General features: G+C 36.6%; 1 protein-coding gene across 16 annotated transcripts in view; it reads left to right on the forward strand.

Moving 5' to 3' along the window:
• The window catches only part of LOC138314763 (RNA-binding motif, single-stranded-interacting protein 3-like), a 209,060-nt gene that overhangs the window by 150,806 nt on the left and 36,418 nt on the right, over positions 1-21,836 (forward strand). For 13 of the 16 annotated variants that reach the window (XM_069255264.1, XM_069255263.1, XM_069255269.1 and 10 more), the window contains one exon: positions 19,902-20,062. In XM_069255264.1, the coding sequence (XP_069111365.1) occupies positions 19,902-20,062 (161 nt within the window). Of the gene's footprint in view, positions 1-4,741; positions 5,161-15,989; positions 16,146-18,508; positions 18,655-19,901; positions 20,063-21,836 lie in introns of those variants that run through there. The other 3 variants (XM_069255275.1, XM_069255276.1, XM_069255279.1) reach the window with 3 other exon arrangements.

The raw sequence follows: 21,836 nt of genomic DNA on the forward strand, positions 1-21,836 counted from the left end.
ACTTCACTTCTGCCAAACGCAGGTAAGACAAATAGGTTAGTCATTAGTGGACAACAGGGTCATTCTCTGTCAGTGCAGGCCAGCAGTGGACAACCTACACGGTTTTACACTTAATGTGAAGTGGACATCAACATCTCCCTCAAAGGTAGGAGTCAAAGGTCAGACAGAAAGTTATTAATGAAAGGAGCCATAGGAAAGATTGGAAATGAATTATGTACAGACTGGGTCAGGTTTTTATGGGGACATTTATAAATGATAGGTAGTAAAAGAAAAGCTGTGGGTGTGAGTCAGGGAGGGGTTGAAAGGATCGAGGGCAAGGGGAGGGCGAGAGCGAGGGGAGGGTCCTAGGAGGGCGATGGGTGCTATGTGGTTTAATTCTTTACCGACATCATGTCCAATATAAAGAAGCCTAGTATCTTAGGAATGCTATAATAGTGGACATTCCTTTGTAGCCACAGGTTTACCTGTTGGACAGGTAAGCCAAGTAATTATTCAGTGAAGTGACCACATTCTTGTAAGATTACAACACCAAGTACAAAAAGAGATAAAAACTATCCCTGTAGATCACAGGTATACAGATAAAAAAAAACATGGAGATTTTTTTAACCCCTGGCAGTGGGCAGAGAATTTAATGTTTACATTGGTTGGTATGGGTATTAATCTATAGATAAAGGATGGGCTGGCTCCCCTGGGGAGGGGCGAGGAGAACTAGGTAAGTCACAGAACATTTAATCAAGCTTTTCATTCACTGATCTGTGTGAACATTAAGACTATGAATTGAATATGTTTACATGCTCCAATGTTTCTGGCGGTATTAGTTATACACATGAATTATTCACCTATCATTTGCTTTGCCTTCCAGTTTTTGTGGCTCTCTGTATGTGTAGCTAGGAGGTTTTGTTCGTAAGATATTTATTCAAATTCTTTGCATGTGATTTCGCCCATATTTATGGTGGTACTGACCGAATTTAAAGTGTCATGGTGAGAAATATCCTGTTTTGCTTGTATTAATACACATGTCCTTGTTGAAAAATGATTTTTTTATCTGACATTAATCACATTATTTTTTTTAATTAAGTCTAAATTTGTCAATTAATTGACAAACTGTTTATGTGTTTTTACTGATGTGTCCAATGTGACCTTTATATGGATGTCCAGCCTAAACCCTGCCTATGCACTCTGGCTGTCAGAATAGTTACCTGACATGCAATCAAACAATATTATTATAATACTGTTCCTTGGGGCCACAAATAATTCTAAATTAACTTGACATTTCTCAATAGTGCCATAAGCAATGCTCTGCTATTTAATTTTGTTTTTCTATTGAGATAAAAGATGTTCTGGGAGTGTGCGTTATGTTGTATGGAAGAGAATACTCATTAATTTATGCGTTGGAACTAATCATTAGCTGCAGTGCTAGACCATCTTAAAGTGCCCCAGCCTGTGTTTGTGCAGGCTAATTAACTTAATTAATGAAGCATAAAAAGAACAGTAAAAAATCGGTAAAAAATCAGGGATGAAATTCTCTTGGGGCATTGACTTGATGGTGATATTTGGTCTATTACTCAATTCTCTCGTCCTTCTGATAGCTGTTAGTGTAATTGAATTATCTGCCCTGAGTAAAACAGTATATAAATGCTATAGCAATTAACGAGAAAAGAATTTTCTCAAAAGCCCCCAAAGGGATATCAGAATAGCCAGTGTAACCATTTTTATCATTACATAAATGGTGGCGGTTGTAGTTACCAAATCCTATCTACATAAAACCTATCCTGTTCCTTTGTACCAAACACAGCCATGTCGTCAGGGAACATGCTGCACATGCTGTCACAATTCATATTATTTTCTGGCTGTGTGCGATTTTTTGATAACTCTTTATGTTATACAGAGGTGAGCTTCTGAATAAAAGCCAAATTCTTATTGGTAGATTAAGACTCTGTCGATTCTCCCTCTTCGTTTCCCACATCCTAAAATCCCAATATTCTGTCCCTTTTGCCCTATACCCAACATCCCCTATTCCTTCCCCCTCCACCTCACCCCAAATAGAACATCCCCACCCCTGTAGTTTTCCAGTCCTGGTAATGTTGCATCCAATGTTTTAAGAAATTTGATACAACCAGTTAAAGTTTAAATGATTCTGCCAACATTTATATAGTTCAGGAAACTCGAAACTGTTTTTTTACCTCATTTAGTAGAATTTCTCCTTTAATTGTAATCTCTGCAATGGTTTAGAGTGATACAAAGTTACACACAATTATGTCATGGGTATCATTATCCTGACACCTCACTGACCTGGAATGGAATAGTCCACATCAAACACTGGTTGATATCAAACAGAGCAATTAGGGGTCAGAGGTTATCAGAACTTGACTGAATTTGTAGTATTAGAAGTGAGACCTGATGGAATTTGAATTGGAGGATGTAGTGTTAGGAATGAGTCATCCGTAGCAGGGGATGCAGATTCTGGATGAGGAGCAGAAAATGACATTTTTCTGTGATGGATAAATTTCCATGGTAATAACTTTATTGGATACCATAAAGGTGTACTGTTCATCATGAAATTAGGAAAATTGAAAAATTGACATAGAATTATTGTGAAGATACTTAAGCAATACATTTATTTTATTTAACTAGCCCAGGACGTGATGTAATTTACTTTATGAAGCAGAAAGGAAACAATAACGATTATTCATATCCTAACTGATTAATTAATGGTTCACTTTGTTGTTGCTTAGCAAAACACATATAAAAAATATTGATTTTTATTTGTAACTAGAGGAAATATTAACATCGATCATAGATGTGGTGTTTTATTGTGGAACAAATTAAAAAGATTTAATTATTGATAACAGACCAGTGGTGTAATGGGGACATATAGATATACATTGATTATAGAAAATCTATGTAGGGAAAGATATAAAATCTGGAAAACTAGTTATTTACTGATGTTAGAGTACATGTTTCACGGCTCTATGATGGGGGGTAATGGATTTGTTAGTGTAATGAAGGACACAATTAGCTCTACAAGTGTAGTTAATATTGGTTCTTAGCAGGGAGGGGGCTCTTAATGGTGGGGTCAATACCCTGCTGGGGGTAGAGAGAGGGGAGCACAGGATATACTGGTAATTGGTAAATAGGATTTAACTCCAAAGTTGTCCCACAGAGTCTGTGGTAAAATGGTGGAATGTTTGTGGGGGTGTAGTGGGAGGGTATACCAGATTTATCCTAGACCCAGCCCTGGGAATATAAACTCATACCAAGTCTATTAATGCACTTAAACTTTTATGCATGTTATAAGAAAAGGTAGATAAGGTTATACAAACAGTGTCCTGAGTGTTAACATCATTATAAAGTTGGCTGGATGATTATGATGTTATGGTCCTTTATCTTAAAATGTTTCTGTGTATATAAGATCCATTTAAGTACAAGGGGGAGATAATTCATTAGTACCCTAGGGTTTGGGACCAGTCTATGTATTTACAACGGACAAGAGACATATCCTGGGCATTTTATAGGTTTAATATTAAATGTTAAAAAAAAGTTTAGGATGAGAGAAACTGGTATTAATTACATTTAAAAATCACATTTATAAAGCCTTTAAAAACAAAACTTAATTCATACCAAATTATTTTGTAAGAAGAATACGTCTTTGTATATGATTCCTGCACTTATTGAAGTGTAATGGTATTGTGTCTCTCACCAATATAGATATGATATGTCATGGTTAGAAGTCATTAGGTACATGGCTGACATTAAATTTGACCAATCAGTTCTTACCCAAACATCCTAGGCATTATAGTCTGAATACAGTTTGAGCTCCAGACGACAGCAGCTTAATATGGCATTGCAGAGACAGTGAACATGAAGAAGATTAAAACTGACAATGCGTGATCTAAAAATAGTGGAATTGTAGCTTTGGTTGACAGCAACTTGTAAAGACGATTTGTAAAGACTGAAAAACGGTCTGATGAGCACTAGTGTCCAGGAATGTCCGTGAGTAATGTGTAGAATCGATACACAAACATGTGTACTAAAGTTGTGTATCGGACAGTAAACCACGATATAAGGCAAAATTCTTATGTAATTTTAGGTTATTTTTCTGAGAGTATTGGGATAATTTTAAGCCTGTTATATTTTTGGGAATCCCTGATATTGTTTTACCAGATTTCTTTAGCGGTAATATTAAGATGTTAACCAGAAGTGAAGAACAGATCGAGTCATCTGCTTGGTACATCATAATCAGCTGGTATCGGGTGGAATGGGGTTCATTGAAAACACAAAGTTTGGGGGGAATTCTGACAAAATTCCAGGAACCTTAGAATCACATTAAATATGTCCCTCCCCAAATGTAAGTACAAGGTCCCATTTTAGGACCTGTTTCTATAACTTGCCCCAGAAGTTCTAGTTTAGGACCTGTCCCCATATTTTGCTCTACAAGTGAAGTGTAAGACTCTAGGACCTATATAACCCCAGACTTCCTAGTTCCAGTGTTCCTGGTAAGAATGCCACATCTGGACCTGGTGATTAGGAGCCCAGCATCACTGGCCTGGTTCTCTGTGCCTTAGTATGCATGCATGCACACACACACTGATATGGTTGGGTGCTATTAGGCCTGTAGTAGTACTAGCCTGTGGTGTTAGCAGAGTAGTGTTAGAGGAGAGACAGGAGTAGCGTTAGGAGGGAGTCACAGAGTATAGCATTAGTGGAGTCCTATATAGAAAAGCAACACTTGTAGCCTAGATATATAGATAGATAGATATATAGATAGGCTGTGAGCATCTCATGTACAAAGGGAGTCGCTGTTCCTTCTCCAGCCTCTGTATCAGTACAACAGCTAGCTGGGGACCAACAGGGACCTCTCCATTCACTGTGTGTTCTACAGGAAGGAAGTCTTTTTCCTATTCATCTGTACAGCCTGTGTGATCTTTGACCCTTTTCCTGTTTGTGAGTTGTTGATGGACTCTCTGTACCATCACCAGTAAGTCTACTTGACTGTACCATCGCTGTACCATCTTAGGCCCCTCCTGTAGTCGCTCCCTCAGTACTACCAGGCCAGACAGACCCTCAGTGGGTAGAGTTGTAGTGTTGGCCCCTCCATCTCCACGGATATCACGTTTAACTGTTGGAAGGATATAACACAGACATTTCCAGATGAGAATGGTAAGATCTTTGTTTTGTCAATCTCCAGAATGGCACGTTTTTGGATGATGAAGATAGTTTAGGTGCTATTAGGTCATGCCTAGTCATGCTTACAAGCAGTATGGTTTTGTATGATATGTATGCTAGCTTGTCCCTAGTGAATCTATAATCATTCAAAGCTATATAACTTAATTATTTTGCTACAGATACGCTTTCCTAAAAATGATGAAACTTTTGGGGATTATTTTTCGGTCAATATTTTGGAGATTTACTTACTGAAGCTAAGTAAACTTGAAAAAAATCAAAATCCACAAGACTATTGACTTTGTCTTTAAAATATTTAACAATATTCAGTTTCTTTTATTGATGACTTGTTGATGATTGGCGCTGTGGTCAGTTGAGCTGGTGTGGTAATATTATCTTTGCTATTTGTCAGAATCTATATACACCAGATAGACTATACATGTTTGAAGTTATTTCCCAAACACTTGTAGCCCCCTCGGATCTACAGTTGGTGGTTACGGCCAGAAACGTATTAATTAACTGGAAGTATTAATAACCGTGATTACGACATATTTAAATACCACGTCTTGGCGTGCGAGAGAACAAGATGAGGTGTCTGTGCAGTATGCCAGCCATATGGTATTCACTGCAGGACTGCACCAATACGCCAAACATCAATCGGTGTTATTGGGCTCGGTGAGCTGTGGCCTTTTGTGCAAGGCTAAACGGCACAAAGCTAACGTTACAATAATGCCACCTTGTACTTCACCAATTAATGATTATAGGTTTTGTACAGAGGAAAAAACCTATGGAAAAAGTGTGTGTGACATTTAGATTCCTCGGAAAGTAATCTGTACATGTTTGATTTCTTACAGATTAACGACCTTTAAAATCCTACACTGGGAGCTGTTAGACACCCTTTAAAAGATTAATTCTTTTCAATTCACACTTGTACTTTTGCGTTTAAGCAAGAAATTAATTTCCTCAGTTCGGAATTGAGTTATAATTGATTATTAAGCTAAATATAGAGACCTTTTCGTGGGGACTAGATGAGTGGTTACATGGACAATATAATATCTTGTGCAGCCTTTTCAATGCTCGGCTTCCTATGACTCACTCATTCATCATCAACAGAGAAATTACTTAGCCTTCAAACGCACAGGCGACCCTGTCATTGGGAGTGATAAAGCTCCAACTAGCACGGATAGTGTTAATACAGTGTTGGAGTGCACCCTCTCCATTCAAGGGTATTATAGTAGAATCCACCTATTTTCCTGTTGTCAAATACATTTTATGACTCTCTTCACAGCTCCTACACTTCTCAACCCTTTTCAGACTCCATCTTGTGGCTGACAGGTGTTTAACACTAAATACTTCAGCCATCTTCATCCCCCTCCCCATCCTCTCTTCATCCGGACTTGTCACGAACCTTGCTCCCCCTCTCAATCTCAGCTGGCTTATAGATAGGATCATCTACACAGGAAATCATTTTATCAGTAGATATATACCAGGTAACATCTCTGTTGCTGTCTATATTAAACCTCATGTGCCAAACAAAAATATTCATATCTTGTACCGAAATTCATCTGATAAATCAAAAAAATTATCATAACTATTAATCATTGGTGTGTGCCAGCTCTGAGAATGTACTGGCATCCATATCTAACTGTATGTGTACTTGTATGTGCAACAGAACATAGGATGGGATTTCAAGATTTATTGTAAAGACAAATCTAACATAAAAACTTGATTTCCTTCTATTTGCTTGCAGACTTGACTTCCTATGGTCCCCAAGGTAAATAGATGGACTCTTCCTGTGTTTGATCCAGATAATACTAAAGCTAAGGATAGGGATGGTCAATGTAATAACATGGATGATTAAAAGTCGAGTGGATAATGATTATAGTGAGGAAATGAGAATTAGTCCTTATATGGTTTAAGTCCTATGGCTTACTGCTGTAAAACATATGAGAGTCTGTGTCCATGGGGACCTATTAGGGATTTAGAACAGCCCCTAAATCCCAAGGGTGTCATTATGACTACATGGTACAGGATGTGTGATAATGATCCAGGAAGTGGAGCCCCTGGGTAAACCTTACTTACAAAGTAGGTATATTAATCTGGTGTATTAGTTTCCTGTCAACAAAATGAAGGGACTCTGTCACAGGGGTTTGACACCTTTAGATCACGGTTTTTTTTTATATAAGATAGGAAAGTTTTAATTGACCAGGTGTCTGGTCTATTTTGGAGTGGATTTAAATTAATTTATAGAAACAAGTGAAATTTAAAATTGGTTAATGAATTCTAATTTAAAAAAATTTAGAAATAGAAAAACATGAGAATGATGATCGAGATTAGAATTTTGTTTACTGTGGCATTAAGACGCAGAAATGTTGATGTTCTTGTAATAGATCTCCATTAAAAAGTTCCAGGACTTTTCTACTGAGATGGTAGATCTCTAGACGTATTATGTAGTCAGGTTGTCGTGCTAACATAGATGGTGTACAATATGTTGCTGCCGTTTTAAGGTTTGAGCCTTTTCTTGGTGTCGTTAATTTGCTAATGTAATGGATTGTATCTCGTCTCAGCAGAAGGGATTTGGTAGACCTGTGCTGATGTTACATTAACACAATCGATACCAACATGCTTCTACATTTACCATCATTTCATTGTAACATTGATTCTGGCTCTCACAAACCTGCCGTTATTTAGACACATGATCAGATAAAACACATCAGCTTCTCAGAACAATAACAAAACAGTCTCTGCATTTCCCTTTGTTTGGTATTAATTAATGATCAGTTTGGGGAGCGACCTGGGCAAAATTACACCAATTCAAACTACTTTTTAATGATTGTTCCATTTTGAATTTTCTTTAAACGGATGTTTCAATAGTAATGAACCTTAAGGGGTACCTTATGTACTTTCTATGTAAAAGAAGAATGGTGACTTAAGTTAGATGATTTACCATTCAGATTTTACATATATTTCTTTAACTGTTGTTGCGTCTATATCATCAGTATAGAAAATACAACAAGATCATATTATAGAGTGATTAGTGTGAAGTTGAAAGGCATGTAATGAGTAAGGATCTTAGACAGGTGGAGAGAGAAAACAAATTACTGATTAGATATGAGTGTGAGGGGGGGGGGGGGGGGGGCAGGATGGGGGGAGGAGCACAGCTGGTCAGGAAAGCACTGAGGACAGCTGGGCAACAGTATTTACTTACCCCTATATTGACAAATAGCTTCCAGTCTGATTATAACTTCATATTAATGGATGCATCATCCATTTACAGGGGAAAATCAGTTACCAACTGACATCTAAAACAGACTCTGTAGCATATTATTGTTTGAATAATTTTTCAAATGATTTCCAACCATTTATCCACTGACTCCCATTGCTTTTGTCATTGGGGGAGGATATGCCATGCTTTAAGGATGTTTGTGAACTCTCCAGAGGCACAAGAGTTTCTGTAAAGCAGGGTTATATTTTCACAGTGTTTTTCAAATGACCACATTCCTCCTAGTTACCAGTGACAGTCCATTTTAAGAATAAATAGGGTTGGGATTTGAAGCAGAGGCCAGTGAAAAATGGCCAGTTTGTTGGTTGCCGTGGGGAACATGTGTCATCCAAGTTTTATGGTAACTATGGTCGACAGCTGTGGACACAAGCCGCCCTGAATTACCCATGATGCTCTATGTTGGTCGTTTACCTATCGGACTTGTAATCAGTGACGATGTATACAACAAATATTTATAGGGAACCTGCATATTTTAGATTGGATGATTATAAAAAATTATTTGATATGGTACATTTGTGGAGGATGTGATGTAGAGGTTTAGCAGCATGAAGCAGCAGCTGTGTAAGAATCTCTCTACCTAAATAGTACATCACCGTCACTGATGGAAACAAAATGGATGGCACCAACATGCTATCCTTCTGCCCCTATATTTCCATTAAACATTTACATGGTGTAGTGTAGTTCAGTATAGTGGAATGGTCCATTATGATGATACAGGGGGTGAAGGTTGCCTTAACTCTGTGTCCCTATCAGTAAAGGATGTAACTAGGTATCCATGTTGATTTCTTATCGGCCCCTCGGCTGGAGTTTCCGGTGCCCTCTGGCTGGTGTCGACAAAAAATCAAATGATGCTCTTGTGCAAATTGTAATCGTGTCTTCAGAAAAAGACAGATGTACAAATAAAAACTGTTGGGAGGTAAGATTCTGACAAACTCCGTTACAGCTGTTGCCTGTGTCAATGACATGGGGTCAGTAAACTAGAGCTGATTAATCAGAAATTAATAAATACACCTGGCCGAACCCTCAACATGTCAAATCTGTAGGCACACAGACCACCCAGCAAATTAACTAATACATTGGATGGAAATTAGCAAACGGAATATAAATTGATACAAACATTTCCAGTTCTGGTCCTTGGGAGGTAGTAATATATGCAAATTAACATAGTGTTGAATTAAGGTTTATCAATTAGCATTTTATTAAGATAATACATGGGATTTTGCCTGGACTTGTTAATGTAGTAATATCTAATGTCCCTAAATGACTTGTGGTGACCATTCTAAACCTGCAATCAGCATTTATAAATTCTCATAAAAATCAACCAAGCTTGGACACATTACAGCTTCAACGTCCATGGCTATTTCTGCATGGTGCCTCTTCAAGCAGTAAATTTAAATCTGTCTAAATATTTAAAGGATATATTATGAATTCAATACCCTGTGGAGTTATTTACTACACCTGCTCTTGAAGTTTTGCTTTAAAGATCTGGTATATAGGTTTTCCTGTCCCAGCCTGTAATGAAACATTAGCATATTTGTCAAGAACCTATATACTGCTGAGCTCTTGAAAACTTGGTTTCATCTTTAGAAAAGGTCTTCAGGTCATCTGTAGGAAGGTCAATAGGTCAAAGGGATCCCCCTGCCTCTTTGTTGATTAAGATAGCCTTGAGCCAGGGCTAGAAAAAAGTGCACATCAAAGACCAGCTTAATCTTGGTCAGTTTAATGTTTGTGCATATGGTTGTCATGCCTGTGGTCAAAAAGAGCCTGTTTCATGTGGAAGGTAACATGTTACAAGCATTCCAAGTATAATTACAATATTAAATGATCATTAAGCAAAGGTGATAAAGTTTGCCATGTAAAAACGAGAAATTATTCATTTGTACAAGACTGCTGAAGTTAATTCTAGACTCTTCACAACTTTAAATCACATCAATTCAGATTTTGTGACTTTAAAGTGTGACCTGTTTAAGCATGTTATAATAGAAAGTTGATAAAGCGAGTGGCGTACTCTTACAGGTAAATACAATACATACTGGTTTGTCCACTAACTCTCCAGGTAAACTCGTCAATTTCCGTCAATATTGACGTTATAAACACCCGTTACTCATTCCAGTGTAAGCTGCTTCCTCTCATGACAATAGAAGTTTGTTTTTTGTGTACACTAGGATTTGTAAGTGAATATGTTAAGAATTATCTACATCTGTAGGTTTGTATAACATTGATTTGTTTAGAAAATGACCATTAAATTGGTGTTAGGATGTGATATGGACACAGTGGTCACTAAGTGTTGGTCAGTAGGCTGGCTAAAGTGGTCATCTGTCTGTCTCATAAATACAAGCATTGACCAAAGTAAACTTAATTAGTACCAGTAATATAACTATAGGTTGACTGACAAATGAAGAATGAATTTAATTGAAAAGGGGCATTAAGGAATTCAGTTAATTTATTTATTTAGTTATAGAATCCGATCTTTTATCTGTCATAATTTGATAATCACAATTGTAATTTGATTTTTAAAGTTTAATGGGAAAAGGTTCATTTAGATTTTGTCTGTAGGCTTTAGTAAAAATGTAACAGGACTATTTGTAGTACTGTGTGCTTACACACCGTACTTACTGTATAATACCTTCATTTAGATATCTACCCTGAAGGGCACCTGTTTATAGCTACAATACTATTATAGGTCAGATCTGTGAAGATATTAGCAGGATAATGTACATCTCACACCTACATAATGTAACTTACAGGTGGATAATCAATTAGTGCTTTGTTTATAAACCTCCTTGATTGCCTCTCCCTTCCCTCCTCCCCTTCCACTCCCCCTACCCCCCCCCCCCCCCCACCCCTTGACCCCCCCTCCCCTCCTATACACTATTCCTACCAAGGCCATCTGTAAATACATCTGGAGATTTTGGCCAGTAGGTTTCTGGCATTGCTGTTTCTGTAAAATCTCCTTTATAGATAGTCAACTTTCCTTATCCTAGGTGCTGCTAGTCCTGAAAGATGGTGTATTCAATTGAGCAGAAATTTTCCAAACTTAGAGAAAAACAGATGCATCAGATTAGATAATGATTTCTTCTCAACAAAATCACCCGCATAGTATATGTTTCCAGCAATTACGACAGTTCACACACCTCTCTCCCAAAGACACGATAAAGTTTCACAGAGTTTCAATGTTTTGAAAATATTGTATTTCTAAGCTAAATGAAAACATAAGAGCTGGGTTTAAAATTGGAGTGTGTACTCAACTATAATATATGGTTATTAAAATCCAGAGACTTCACACCGACCTTATAACTATCATTAAAGTAATTTCCATTTGGCGGTACTCTCAATCATATGGAGATAGTGATCAGTGCTATTCAAACTTTAAAAGTACACTGTGCCTAAATTAAAAGACAAATACAATTCTTTATGATAGATACCGGGGCATAGATATCAATATCTGTCACAAAATAACCTTCGTAAACGTGTCACTGAATAGATCGAGGGCCTATAAGTCTTTGGTTGGTTAAAAAGGGACTGGGGGGTGGGGGGGGGGGGGGGTGTTCCAAATTGAATTATTTTATCAAAGGAGAAAGGTTTTCTTTACAATAACAACACATGTATATATAAACTTTTTAACTTTTAAAAAAAGCTTTGATTTGGCTTATAACACAAACATTTTATTTTTCATCTAAACTTACATTATCATTTACCTGTTTAAATCATATACTTAATTCAAGAAATCAAACTGAGAAATGTTGGTATGCTTGACTGTTAAAATTTGGCATTTCCATATCCATATCAACTGTCATCAATTTTCTGCTAAATAAACTTAACCACTTTACACGGTACGAATGATCTGTAAATATTGATTGTGTTTCAATCAAAACCTTTGAAAGTGTGCCAGCCATTGAAATGATATGCATTGAAAGGCCTTTCATGTTTGTAGTAAGAATTATCTATTATAAGTACATACAGGTATTTAAGCTTGAATCATGAATCAACGGTTAAGTATCAGTACAAATAAACTAACAGACATAAAAAATAAGTCTACAAATGTCTGTGTGTTATTTGTGAAAATGCTACTTCACATTGGACAGTTCTGAAAGTCAACTCTCCCTGTACATGGTGTACCATCAGTAATAGTTCCAGGTCTATATAGAACATGATGATGAAATGTGCTCACAAAGGCCAGGCATGAAATGAAATAGAAGCGATAATGTGAACACAGACTCCCGGGAGCTCCATTTTAGAAACACTGGCAGATGCTATATTTCTGTTTTTACACTTTTGATACTATCAATATGGCCGCCCATCATCATCATCAGCATGTCTGATCACATGATCTATCGCTACAGTAACAGTACAATCAATATCCAACAGTTTTAAATAATGAAATATCCCCAACAGTTGTCCTTTGATAATCTGGATGGTTAGAGAATTTATCTGACAAAAAGTTTTAGGAATTTTTTGGGAATCATTGAGAATAATGGCAGATGCTATAGATCATGGTTTTGTGAGGAAAGAGCTCTTTCAATAATGGAGGTAGGAAAGTGGTTTTTGGCAGCGGGCATCCTTACTTAGGAGTATAATTGCGGGAGTGTGGCATGTAGGATGTATATGAAACAATACAGAGTTCCTGGAGATGTGTTGGCCTTGGATTGAGTGTTTTACTGAGAAAACAAGAAAGGTCAATGTTGCTGAAGTGTTCCCAGAGTAGACATATTCCTGGTCATGTTTCTCTGCAGGTTCATGAATCACAAACACCTTGATAGGAAAAAACCAGATTGAAGAAAAAGATGACGGTGTAAGGCCAAAGATGAACTAAATCTGACATGGAGTGAATTAATAACAGCAAACATGAGGGTCAGATTTGGGGAACCCGAAATTAAAGAGCATCATCATAGTACTGACAGTCTTCTCCCCAGTAATTAATCTGGGTATTAATTCATTAATGTTACATTTACTATGAAATATGAAATGAAATGTTTTATAAATCTCTGACCAATTTGCTGGTCAAAGGTTTGCTGACATACCTCAGAGAACAGTAGTTTAGATAAGTGACCCTACAGAGTCTATGTTGAGATTGGCTCTACACAATATTGGTCTGTTCCTAATTGGCCTGGTTTGACCTTAGTCGACCTTACAGATCATGGAGTTTGATGACCTCATTTTCAGCAGACTCTGGTCACTTTCTCACACCATTGACCAAAGCTGTTGGTCAGTCTAGACACTGGACAGAACTGACCACAGCAGGGTGGTCAGACTCCATCACTTCCATTATATTACCAAGGCCAGCTACTACATAGTGTCCATTGTGGACAGAGAGGGTTGTACAATAGAATAGCACTCACTTTGTAGTCATTGATCATGTGGTGATCATTTTGTTTTATTCATGTCTCATTATACAGTAGGCAGCTGAAATAGAATTAGAATAGAGATTTGAAAGAAGACTTAAAAAACTTTTTTTTTCAACATTTAGGAAAATGGTAATGTATCATGTCAGTTAAATTAAAATTGATAATTGGAATTTTAAACAAATTTGATCAAAGTTTTTAAAAAGAAAACTATACAGTGTCTTAATTTTGTTTATAAATTGATTCACTCCTTATATTCCCCTCAAGACGTTTTTGGTGGAAAAAAAAAGAACTAATTTAACCTTTATAGCTGAGATGTGTTTAATCTATTTAATTACAAAATGCTTGCCAAGAATTTCTCCGTAACTAATTCCTGATATTTCTAATTGATTTCATATTCAGCAGAGCAAGAACTCTTAATGAATTTGGTAAGTGAAATATGGCTAAAAGTAGTTCCGTCAATAGCGGTACAATTACACGCTAATAAAAAGCTTTGTCTTGGCTAGACCAGGTCACTAAGTGCTGATGTCCTTTTTCTATTGTTTGTAAAAGGAACATTTTGATTTGACGCCAAATGTTTTGGTGATTTCTGTGTAGGTAAATGTCAACTGACATTTAAATACATGAACTAATTTACAAAGGTCGAAGTGTTAACTGTATATTTCATTCATCAAACCTCTTTCACAAAGCAATTTTGTATACATAGAGCAGAGTTTTACTATAACACTCTTTACTCAGTACCAGGTACAAAAATTGCCATAGCCAATAAGATTTTTTGGGAGTTATTTTCGTGTCAAAAGTTTGTATAAGCCTAAATCATGTCAACTGACATATATTGATTGAGTTCAAAATATTCATTTCATTAGCCAGGCAAATATTCAAAATACACCATAAATTAGAAATAATTCCAAAAGGTAATTCAAGAATAGGTCAAGCGATTTGAAACATATTCTGTGTATCACATTTTCTTGGTTCAGCTCTGTCATTCACCAGTGCCACGCCCATACTGTTCTTCTGTCTTTGTCAAATTATTCTTTCACCTTCTCCCTGAAGAAATGATCGCTTCCATAATTTCCTTTGGTTCCTGTCAAATAAGATGTATCTAGCCAGCCATATTTTCTGTTCACTCCTTCAAAAACAGCTTTATCATTGAATCCATCATTGCCACATGTTTTATCACTGTATCATCTTGCTTGGTTCACTTCATGTTTTACTATTGGAAAGTGAAAGTAGGAGTCACAGGAAAAATGTTTCTTAGTTCAATCAAAATGTGTTTTATTTCTTGAAACAGGCCAAAGTGGTTTTTCCAATATTCTACGGCTAGTTCTCAACCTCCACATTTTAAGGTGAAAACCTTGTGAATATACATGGATAAATGTGATTTTAAATATCACCTACTAATTAAGATAGATCTGATATAGACATTGTTATTGATTACTAGTTTAAACATATTCCAGATCTTAAGGACTTATCAATAGTAAGGAATGTTGATGATTTATTATTTAAAGAACATGATGTATAATTACCATAAGATATATATATATCTTAAGGCTGAGTGAAATTAGATCAATCAAATCTCTATTTGATGAAACCTTGATTTTATAAAAGCATGGAGTGTAACATTGTAAGAGCTGTTCTAGAATCTCAAAGATATACCCTGATATCTGTATTTATTTTTATAAAGCCACCTCCCTTTTATATCTTTATCAAGTATGTGTAAACTCAGGAGATAGTGCAGCGCCAGTGTGCAATACACCAAGTGGACGTGTAAATTTACTTTATACCTTCAAAGCTGATTGATACCTTTTTCATAAAGACATCTCTTACCTTTCAAGTAAAAATCTGGTCTATTATTTAAAGTGTTTTGTATTGCACATATACTTCTAAATCTCTTTTCACTAATGCTGTAATGCACAATGTATTGCCTAAGTGGGCTTTCACAATGTAGTAAGGTCATATGTCAAAGTTGAGAGATTTTACAATTTCTTGCTTTGGAATGCTACAGGGTTTACATAGCTGACTTTTGGCTGTTGAAAATCAAGTTCATTCTCGAACAAATGAAAAGAACAAATTCAGTCTTTCACAGCTGACGGGGCACAGTTAATAATCTCGGCCTAGGCTCCCCTTTATCGTACTTAAGTCAACAGCACCCAGGTGAGCTGTAGGTGTATTGTATACAGGTATTTATATATACCTACTGTCAGGTAAAAAACATTCTGTAGTTGTTGAAGAAGGGTGCTGGTAACAAAATGAGAAAACTCTACTGTTTCGCTTGATTTATTTGTACAACTTAAAGGAAATTACCCCACGCTTTCTACCTGAGAAAAACATTTTTGGACACTTACTGCATTTCACAGGTAAGAACTTGTCAGTGATGAATTTTTGTTTTACTAAAGGTGGATAGTCCCAGCGGTGGGTTTGATGGGACGGTGTAGGCTAACTATCTACAGTAAAATATGGGTGGGGTTCATAGGTAAGGAGCCGTATTGATGGTTGGGATCATATTTGGAAATTGGGAGGGGCATGTAATTTGAGAAATTGTCGTTGAAAGAATGTTTTGTTGGAGCGAGGTATAAAAGGGGTTATTGATCAACGCTTCGTACCAATCCTTTAAACATCAGAAAATCACCAAGTGTCAACTAGACAAGAAGGTGTAGGAATTTGGCCTCCCTGCCGTAAAATATTTCACTAAAATAAATCTTGTGTAGCGCAGACATTTATAAGTATATAGGTATAATATCTGCCCTTTAAACCTCTTATCCGGGTTTATGATAGCTCAGTATATTGTTATTGCCAAAAGTTTGAGTTAAATACAAGAGATATAACCATACTAAATTAACACCATGATAAATCCTGTATGAACATACAATCTTATCTTTTGTGTATTTATAAATACAGATACAACTGGAAATTTACACTTAATGGATTCTTAAAACTTATTTTATATAATTTTTTAAAAAGTTTAATTTTAAAAGGTATTGCATTGCATTATAATGGGTATAGTGTTGGAACATTAACATGGGTGTTGCCCGCGTCAGTCACCTACACATATTACTTGTGATTCAGACAAACAGCCAGTTATGATGTATTTTAATATGTACACACCCGATTGGCAGCTTTATTTGCCCACCACAATATAACCGAGCTCCCAAACCACTGTACAGCTACAGTGATTTAGTATTATACTGAAAGCTCATTATTCCTGTATGACAGACTGGTATCAGTAATCTCCACAAACCTCAGGTGTCTGTGTACATAAGTACTATTGTGATATAACTAGGTGTCTTTTTGTCTCTTACATATACCACATACCTAACTCATCAGGGTACCTGAGATCAGATATGGCACCCTTATAAGTACCTGCCATCCTAAAAATCCCACCACCCGAGGCTTTTCTGAGCCATAAAATATACAAATCCCTAAAGCCTCCAATCCACCCAGCTGAGATGTGCCACCCTTAAAGTATACAAATCCCTAAACCCAGCCACTTGTAAACTATATACTAGCCCTACAACATCAATCCTACTATCATTGACCCTAGATATGCCTGTATGTGCCCTGTCAGCAGTACTGGGAATCCGAGGTATGACCACTCCAACGGCACAGGAATCGTTAAGATGACCCGCCGGTGTACCTTTCCATATTAAATTGTCAGTGAGCTTCTTAATGTCCAGACAGTTTTAGTTGGTTTTTATTTAACGCCTTATTGCTATAAGACTAACTCGATTTTCTGTGTATAGTAAGCCCACAGCCAAACTTCTACAGTACAGGAAATCTCTGTCCAGCTAAATAACTACATCAGGTGGTAAAATATAGGTCCTGAAGTTATCTAAAACTTATTTCACATGGACAAACTCCAAGATGAAATTTGCAGTTGACAAAATTATGTAGATCAAACTTTGAACAAAATGTAGGACAAAATGATATCATAACATCTGCATACATGATTAAAAAAGGGACTTGAATCTTTTATGAGTAATTACTTCACCAGAAGTTCTAACACTGATTTAATGATTGAAGTAATGTGTCAGAGATTTATTTTGTCTTCATCTGTAGAATATTGAGATGAACAATTTAGGCTTGCTCTACTATATATGGGGTATTACACCTGACATTGTCTACTCACAGTTGTAATTTATGAATGGAGTCATTGCAGTTCTCAACTCTTGAAGATTTAATTAATAGATATCTTACCCATTCTATTGTTTGAGATAAATTAGCTGTCATCATTTTCAGATTCGATATGGTGTATAAGTTTACACAGTTTTTAAATTTAGGCCAGACTGAAAGACTGGCGGAGTTAGTTATGTGTGACATGATGCCACTGATCGAGAACAGGATTAAATTGTCCACCCCCATAGCTTGATCAGTCAACTTAGAATTTAAAAAAAATATATAAATTTTATTGCTTAGGAAACACACTAGCTCCCCTGTAAGGAGCAGGTTTGACTGCACCAAATTACACAGGCTCTAGACATACTTGTGGTTTATAGTTTTGTTTTTCCGGAAACTAATTTGATAAGAATTTGAAATAGGTGTGATTGTACAGGTATTGAGCGATCAGTCATGCATCACTGCCTCAGTTGACCTTATATCCAAATTATGCCTATCTGACCGTGTCTTGTTTCAAGTTGTCTTGTGTGGTAGGGGCTTTTTTTTCATTGAATGAGTCGTAAGTATGCCAATCTGTTCATTGTAAATCGGCTTTTGTGTCACCAATCTAGGGGGCGCTGAACCAGTCAGCTCTGTCAGAGCCAAGTGTCATTCGGTCGTGAAAACAAGTCTAGTAATGTTGTAATGTTAGGATAGCTTTCTAAATAGATCTTTATTCTTTGTTACAAGTTTTGGAATTACTCTGCTTGGAATGTAAGTACCTTATTCTGTTTTAGCTGAGTTTTTACCTGTATATTGGCACCTGTGATTATCATTAGGACCTCTCCCTTTTACCTGAGATCGTTCCATGTAGCTAGGACATTACATATAGGTGGATTTGTTTATATACGTTTGATTTATGGAGATTTCATTCATTAAGGTATATATCATGTCACTATGCCAGTTTTCACCTGTAGATTAAATCCGGATTTTAAGAAAAGGTCGTGACACCTGTACCTGATCGTAATGAGAATCAGCCTCTTACCTATGTCCTGTATTGATTTTAAACTATACTTACACACGATTGTACAATACATTCCTCCTATAGAGAGACATCGTTGATTGGTTCGTGGTAGATTTATGATTATTTTGGCCCGATATCCTACAACGGATCTACCTGGTGAACATTTTACCACATGCCAAAGTGTCATAATAAACCCCGAAACCCATGACAGGAAAATTATTGCCTGAACTAATAGACCTAATTAAAAAGCGAGATCACAGAGTGTCGTCAAGCATGGCTATATTAACCTATAATTACGATGCTAAATTGGACGTGATTGTATTTCTACCTTGGGAGGGAGTGCTGTGACACTACATCTTACTAGCAAATGTATCTACATGGAAATTTACTTAGTAATTCAAATATGGAACATTGATAATAAATGATGAGAGGATTGTTCCTGTATTTTCTGTCGACAGGAAGTTCTCGCTTCCAAGGCGATAGAATTGTTTTAGACTAATTGGTGTGACAATGACCTAGTCGTTATCTCAGTTCAGGTTAGCTCCGATTAAATGGATTCAATATGGAAAGGAAATCTCAGACATGTTGGTTCAGTAAACACAAGATTGGCTGGCCGTGCTATATTTGGAAGCTAATGTATTTATCTGCTCTGTGGCCATGTAGAGAGTGACAGAAATACCAGCCACAGCACAGCACATCTTTCAAATTCCAAAAAAAATCAAATAATATAGAGACAGAAATACAAGTAAATGTGAAAAAAAATTACCGTGAATAGAAAGATAACAAAATATTGCTGTTTATCACAGTAGGCAGAAACAACTTCCATTTTGTTAAAAACAAAACCCACTTTAGACACTTCAATTTCCTGGACTCCTTTGTAGGTTGTTTACATGAGTTTTGTCCCTTGTTTTTCAATTGTTGATGTTGTTTTATGATTATTAACCGATGTATAATTTTGATACTGATTATTGACCAATAATTTTAATTGTTGTTTCAGACATACACGCCCCGCAGCATGCCGTCCGCCAGCCCTAACACCACCAGTAGCCTGTCCACTAACCAAAGCGGCCAAAAAGAACTGTTGAGCTGCAGCAACCTGTACCTCCGGCACCTTAGTCCTAACACAACCGACGAAGATCTCGTCGAACTCTGTTCCAGGTAAGCTCCGTTATATTATATAGGTCAAACCTTCCTAAGTGACCACCTCTGTATAAAGACCACCTACTTCTTAGACATGTTTCTCAGGGTTCCAAGTGGTCATTTTCAATATGATTTGACCTGTGTATAAAGGCCGTATTTTCTTGGTCCGATAGAGGATCTTTATAGACAGGTTTCTTTGTATACTGATTTTATATACAGAAATGTTCTCTCTAGTTATCCATTGAAATAAGAAATCAAATTAAAGTTTCAATTACATCAGATTTGTCATATGAAATTTCTGTTCGATGTCCTTAACGATCATCTAGATGTACATGAACAAAATTTCTTGTGGTCTTTGGTGTCCTTTATTGAAAATATCAAAATTCATTCAATATTAAAGATTTTTCATCAATTGAAATATATATCAGTCCAAACTGCTTCAAGATAAGACATTGCCAATAAACTCCATAGAAAGTACAGATGGACTTTTGGACACTCAGCTTAGGTTACAATAGTAGTTTGGAAATTCCTTTTAGATCTTTGACCAGTAGCCAAGGTGATGGCTTGACCAATCATAAAAAAAGCCTGGTTCTATTTGTATTATGGTCCCTCATGTCTCCTCAGTGTGTGTGACCGTCTGCAATTTAGCTCCTCACTCCTTTGGTCTTTACAGTGTTCTTGTTGGGCCTGAGAAAGGAAATTTGAATTTCTCAAATGTCTGTCATTACCAAAACATGACCAACAGTTGGTCATGTAAATGGACGCAACACGAGTGGAAAAATTGATTTTCTAACTTGTTAGTGTCTAAACTAACAGACATAGCTCGCTCAAACAACATGCTGTATTGTCGGACAGCTATATCGAAAGAAGCATTTTAACGCACACAATGTAACGATTTCCCATGGAAAACAGGAAAAACGGTGTATCATGTTTCGTCAAGGGTACCACGGTGTCAAATCCACAATACAAAGAAAGTGAGAGGGAAAACAATAAAAGGCTTCAGTGCAAATTAAAACCAGAGACACGATGCTACTAATGGATTCTAATATCCCTTACCATATATACAGTGTAGGGCAGCTAGTTTTAGACAGGCCTAGATTTAAGTAGAAGTAGTAATTATTTTGAGTAAAGGTTTGTGAGCGATAGCTTTGGAACTCAATTAGTTGGTGAATGATAAATACACTCCAAAGTGATTAAACAGGGAAGCAGAGACAAGAAATTCACCCATTTCCATGACAATTATGATGTTAAATTGTACAGTGTTCCCCAGGCAGCTAACTTGAATGTGATTGTGAGAGCACAGTAAGCATATTTCCAGCTCAATCAGGCACTGTATCTCAGAGTGCTTTCTCTACCATTTGAACCTTTGTTTGGCTACCTCTTCATGCACTCTTGGAAGAGCTCCACACTAGAGATAGTTATAGGCAGCTTTCTCCCTATAATTTTACGTCGTTTCAAAGTTGGAAGTGATTTTGTTTTTTGTGTGAAATGAGAGTGTAGAATATGAATTGTTAATACAAACAACGTGTTAAAGTATGATTCACAAATTTCTGGATCTATTTTCTATTGAGCCTCCTAGGACTAGACTGATTCATTGACGATCAGTGAGATGATGGGGGGAGGGGATAGGGATGTAAGGCCTCACTAACATACTAGTCTTTTGCCCATTAGGTGGCAGTCTTCCAATATCTAGGTATTATGATAAAGTGTCTATTATGTGTCTGGACTAGAGATGCAGGGTGACTATAAACTTTTAAAGTATATATATTACTCATCTCTAAAACACTCCAAG

The sequence above is a fragment of the Argopecten irradians genome, chromosome 2 (assembly GCF_041381155.1).
Source record: "Argopecten irradians isolate NY chromosome 2, Ai_NY, whole genome shotgun sequence".
Classification (NCBI taxonomy): Eukaryota; Metazoa; Mollusca; class Bivalvia; order Pectinida; family Pectinidae; genus Argopecten; species Argopecten irradians.